The following is a 5,403-nucleotide window of genomic DNA, read 5'->3' on the forward strand; positions in this document are numbered from 1 at the left end:
TGCGTAGTTTCTGTAGGGGGGAGGGGCAGTAGATGTAACGGTCAACATCTGTTAGCTGTTAATTAGCTAACATCTTTCTATTAGCTGTTAAATAAGTTTGTTTATCCGCGAGGGCCAAAATTAAGGCAAAACATAAGTGTCCCCTTTCTCAAAAACTATTAAGAATAAAGATAGAGAGTTGAAAATTTGTGAGAGTCGACTGATTCCAATTTAATACTAAACTCATCCGAAAATATTAATTTTTTTGCTTAAGGATTCGTTTCAAAGTATGTAGATTCAAAACACGAAAAAAAATTGACAATAAAGTACCCTACAAAATGATTTTCTCAGCTGCTTTGAATTGGTATATTGTTAAATAAACATTCTGTAGCTAAATGGCTATAAAAGTAATATGAGATATAAATTATAAGCCAAAACTGTCAAAATCTGTAATAATTCTTCTATCGAAAACATAATTTCTTATAAAAGATTGAATCTATTGTTAGCAACCGAAAATATTTACATAAATTATTCGTTACTTATTACTCAAGTAAGTAACGACATCAGAGAAAATGAAAAAAAGTATTTTTCAAGATTTTTAGTAAGTTTGAACGCATTATCGGACAATAAATTATATAATTATACCATTCCTGATTATAAACTAGTCAGACTAGTCTAGTCTGAGTACATTTAGAGTTAGTCAGATATTAACGCAATATATAGATAAAAAGCTATATTTATGACATGTTATTAATTGATAAATAATTTTTTGAAAAAAATCTAGGTTTTCATGCAAGTTTTGAATAGCAAATGTGGATGAACCCATACATTTTCGATCAAAAAGTAAAACAAAGTCTGGCAAGGAGTTTTGTAAATATATTAATTAAAAAGATTCACGAAAATTTTCTCCCACTAAGACGGATAGAGTCAAAAGACAAATAGTTTTTGTAAGTAAAAATCTAGTGACTTAGATCACTTTAGACATTTAAATGAGAAATTGTGTTTTTTATTTTATTTTAATTTAATGTCTTCATTTTATTCTATTTTTCCCAGTTATTTTAAGGTTAGTAGAACTTTTTACTAATAGGTTGTATTATCTCCCAATAACGATAAATGATTTTTAAATTAATAATCGACGAACATTTTAATATTGTAGATAATATGCAATCAAACGAATTAGAAGCACCTTTAAACTCCTTCCTGTCATAGCACCTTCACGAAGTTCATCGATTTTATTGCGAAAAATCGTTAATTTTTTTGAAACATGCTCTGGCACACACATCCACGCATTTTTTTATTGTTAGCAACAATGGTATTGTACTGTGTTTATATTGAATTGTATTATTACAGCAACTATAATACAAATCGATTCTTTGACCCCGAAGAGAATTTAAATTATTATAAAAATTTTTCAGTAGGTAAGTTGAATCAATACGAATCAAATAATTAAATGTTTCTCTAAAAACTATCCCTGTTTTCAGATAATAATGTGCTGTATCTTGTTTATAATAATAAGTGCCGAATTCCAAATCTTGATATATACAATCCAGATGTGTTACCTTTTATGAAAAAGAGGAAGTTTAGACCATGTACCGATAAAGGAGGTCAGCTCACGTACATACAAACCGTTGGCAATCAAAATACTTTGATTATTGATTATACTAAGAGAAATTATTATGCAATTTATGGAAAAATAAGTTGTTGCTATTCGGTTGTACATAGGAGGAAGCATAACGATAATTCTTATTTGTAAGTATCGGTTTTGTATTATTTTAGGGAGATTATTATTTCAAGGAACAGAACACAAAGGGTTACTCCACCAGCTCTTATCAAATTTTCTCATAAAAATGTGTTAAATTCGGCATAACGAAACGTCCTCCGGAAAGTTCTCTCTTAAAGAAAAAGAATGTACGGCTCTAGGCTATAATATTGTATTAACATTAACAATCAAAATTTTTTGTAGAATCGATAACTGTACACATTTCGAGAAAACTGCTGTATTAAATTCAACTATACAGTTTTTGATTGTAAAATGTGAACGAGTTTTTAGAAATGGCCGGAAGAAGATTGTGTATGCTAAAGCTCATGCTATAATTACTACGAAACACAAAATACGGAAACGATTAGATAGTTTTAAACAAAATGATACCACACAGCCAATCAGTGTTTTAATGATTGTTTTTGACAGTGTATCACGCCTAAATTTCTATCGTGCAATGCCAAAAACTGCAAATTATATTCTATCGAAAGGATGGTTTCCGTTACGTGCATTCAATAAAGTTGGCTTGAATACATATCCCAATATTATGGCAATGATGACCGGATACAATATTTCACAAGTACAGGTAAAATGTAATAATCGAAATCCAAAGAGATTGGATAAATGTCCTTTAATTTTATACAAATATCGAGGTAATGGCTATGTAACCGCTTATGGTGAAGATGATTCAAGTATTAATTCATTTAGTTATGCTGGACCAGGATTTTTGGTTAAACCTACCGATTATTATATGCGACCTTTAATCCTTGCAGCTGAAAAAACTTTAAATATGAGAAAATTACGTGGACTATATTATTGTTATGGTCCTGAAACGTCTGAAGATCTTATTTTAAACTATGCGCAACAATTTGTGGAAATGTATAAAAATGATTCATATTTTGGATTGTTTTGGATGAACGGTTTCAGTCATCAAAGTTTAAACGATGTATCCTTACAAGATTCTCAAACAAAACTTATGTTTAATAACTTAGAAAATTCTGGTTTATTCAACAAGTCTATTGTCATATTTATGAGCGATCATGGTATGCGATTTGGTGGTTATAGAAAGACGTACTCGGGATGGTTAGAAGATCGTTTACCATTCATATTCATTTGGTTACCGGATTGGTTTCGTAAAAAATTTCCAACAGCTGTAAAAAATTTAAAATTAAATGAAAATCGCTTAACGACTGCATTTGATTTACATTTAACTTTACAAGATATCTTGAAGAAATCTGGACGCTTAAAAGAAGCAACACCAAGTTTAGCATGCCCAAAATGTAAAAGTTTATTTGAAGAAATTCCATTTGAACGAGGCTGTGAAGATGCTAGCATCGATTTTGAATGGTGTACGTGTAATGGTTTCCATAGCATAGACAATAATATATTTGGTATCGATGGTGTTGCAGAGATTTTAGTTAAACGTATTCAAAAGATTTTATCGAAAAGTAGTGAGACTCGTAAACTTTGCAAAAAACCTTCATTAAAGAGCGTCATCGATGTTCGTGAGTCACAACTCTCAACAGCTACCGTAAAATTTTATTTAGTAACAATTGAGATCGATCCAAGTGGTAAATTTGAAGGTACCATTGTAAAAACATTCATTAAAGGTAAAAATTCTTTCGAATTAAAAGGTGATGTTACTCGAATTGATAGTTATGGTACCCAAAGTCATTGTATTCATACGAAATATTACAAACCGTATTGTTATTGTAAAGAGAAACTTTAAAACTGGCATTTTTTTGTTGAATTTTTATGCATTTATTAATTTATGTAAAATATTATACGTTTTTTAAAATCTATACATTTGAATTAAAGAACGCTATCTATTTTTACCCGACTACTGTCCGACACAAAGGAGTTATGTGTTCATCATGAGTTATGTTTGTTCCATTCTGGCACCAAACACGTAGGCCGATTTTGATGATTCTTCCCTCAATCGATTTGTCATAACCATGTGAGTGTTATTAAAGACTTGGCATTAATGAAATTCAATATGACGACGAACAGACACCATATTGAGAATAAGAAAAAATTGAAAATCGTCGAACTAGCACTGCGTAACAAGGGAACTTAAATTAAAAACTGAAGAATAAAAAGCAAGCCCCACCCTTTAATTTTTCAGAATTAATCTCGAGAAAAGTCTTCGAGAAAATCTGGGTTTTCTGGCAAATCAACCATTTAAAAAGGATACTAAACACATAAAATATAAATAAAATTATCGATAATATAATGGAAGTGAAATATTAAAGGTTATTGGCAGCAAGTGGATATTTTAGGTTTAAAAATATCATCAGTTTTGGTTGAAAGGTAGATATAATATATAAAGCACAAAAATAAAAAGTTTTATCACAAATATTTTTATACAATCCCTCTCGAACCAACAAAAAAAAAACTCATGAGCAGTTGAGCTCAATAACTGAAGACATATTTCCCCTTCATTATATATTTATTTTTAAAATATTTAATAGGGAATAATCCTGATGTCGAATTGTCCATAATAGATACCCATAAAAATGAAAAACTAGACTTGATACCATGACAAAATTTAAAAGTGAATTTGATTAAAAAATGAAGAAGTTATCAGCAATCAAAGATTCTTAGGTTGCCCATCTCCTTTTAGCAAAACAAAGTTTTGTATGTAATCTCTATGGCGATACGCACGTATATCGTCAATAGTGGGTATCTTCCTCTTTGTTAAAACTAAAACAACCTATATACCGAATTTAAACCTTCTTTAACTCAATTTGTGGTGGCTGTAATGACGTTCAAAGCTATAAAGCAAGGAAAAAACTTCTTTTGACATAAAATAGAGAAAATGGGGGCTGGAACCTTCAAATTGATTTTCTACTCTCCAGCTTAGTTAGAGGCTGTACAAAGGTTAAAACCTAAAGATCGTCTTAAAAAAATGGAGCTTCCGGTCATTTGAACTAAATGGAATTGCATTGCGGGAAACAAATAAAAAATTAGGTATTCTCTGTGACCATTTTTTGTTCACCAAATCCATACATCTTCAAAACCAAGTAATGCGTTCTAGGGGTCATAAAAAGGGTTCAAAACACACCTCCATTCCTCCTCGTTGGCCATCGATTCAATGCACAAGTCTATATTTTCGGAGAAAATCTGAGTAAAAAATATCAAACCGATTATATTTACATAACAATGTTTGTATATGTCGTTTGATACGCGTTATAAAACCTACATTCAATGTATTGTGTCCAACTCCAATCTGGTATATTATAATATGGCTTGGAATTTCATGGAACAGTGCCATTTGATGAAACAGGTTAGAAAAATTTATTAATCTATAGTTTCAGATACAAGTGAGTAGTAACAGAAGAACATTTTGTTATGGTGAATTTAAAACATCTTTGTTTTGGCAAGTTTTTCTTTTAGGGATTTTTTGTTATCTTTTGTTAAACTTTTGAGTTTCGCGAAACAATAGCTTTCATTTTCAAAGCTTTCCAACAAATCAAACCATTTAAAGAAGTACAAACATTATAGTCAAGTTCATAATACTATGATATTATATTCGTGCATTATTTGTATACAATACTAAGACATTGTGTCTATACATATATTTTTATTAAATCTTATACTTCACGATATATATTTCACGATTGAACTTAAAAATTATAAAAGTGGTAGTTCTGAGGATACTAAAA

At 30.1% G+C, this 5,403-nt stretch overlaps 1 protein-coding gene across 1 annotated transcript; it reads left to right on the forward strand.

Annotated features, from left to right (window-relative positions):
• Positions 1-1,288: 1,288 nt before the first annotated feature.
• LOC123298859 lies at positions 1,289-3,467 on the forward strand. Its single transcript, XM_044880954.1, has 4 exons — positions 1,289-1,397; positions 1,461-1,728; positions 1,943-2,491; positions 2,666-3,467. Exons 1-4 carry the CDS (start codon positions 1,289-1,291, stop codon positions 3,465-3,467), a joined length of 1,728 nt encoding a protein of 575 aa, XP_044736889.1.
• The last annotated feature ends 1,936 nt before the right edge of the window (positions 3,468-5,403 follow it).

This window comes from Chrysoperla carnea, chromosome 4 (assembly GCF_905475395.1).
Source record: "Chrysoperla carnea chromosome 4, inChrCarn1.1, whole genome shotgun sequence".
Classification (NCBI taxonomy): Eukaryota; Metazoa; Arthropoda; class Insecta; order Neuroptera; family Chrysopidae; genus Chrysoperla; species Chrysoperla carnea.

What these genes read in the sequence shown, in the direction of transcription:
- LOC123298859 (XM_044880954.1), top strand. Translation starts at nt 1,289, where the DNA reads ATGGTATTGTACTGTGTTTATATTGAATTGTATTATTACAGCAACTAT. An exon ending in TTATAAAAATTTTTCAGTAG is followed by an intron (nt 1,398 to 1,460) that starts GTAAGTTGAATC and finishes CCCTGTTTTCAG; the next exon opens with ATAATAATGTGCTGTATCTT. An exon ending in CATAACGATAATTCTTATTT is followed by an intron (nt 1,729 to 1,942) that starts GTAAGTATCGGT and finishes AATTTTTTGTAG; the next exon opens with AATCGATAACTGTACACATT.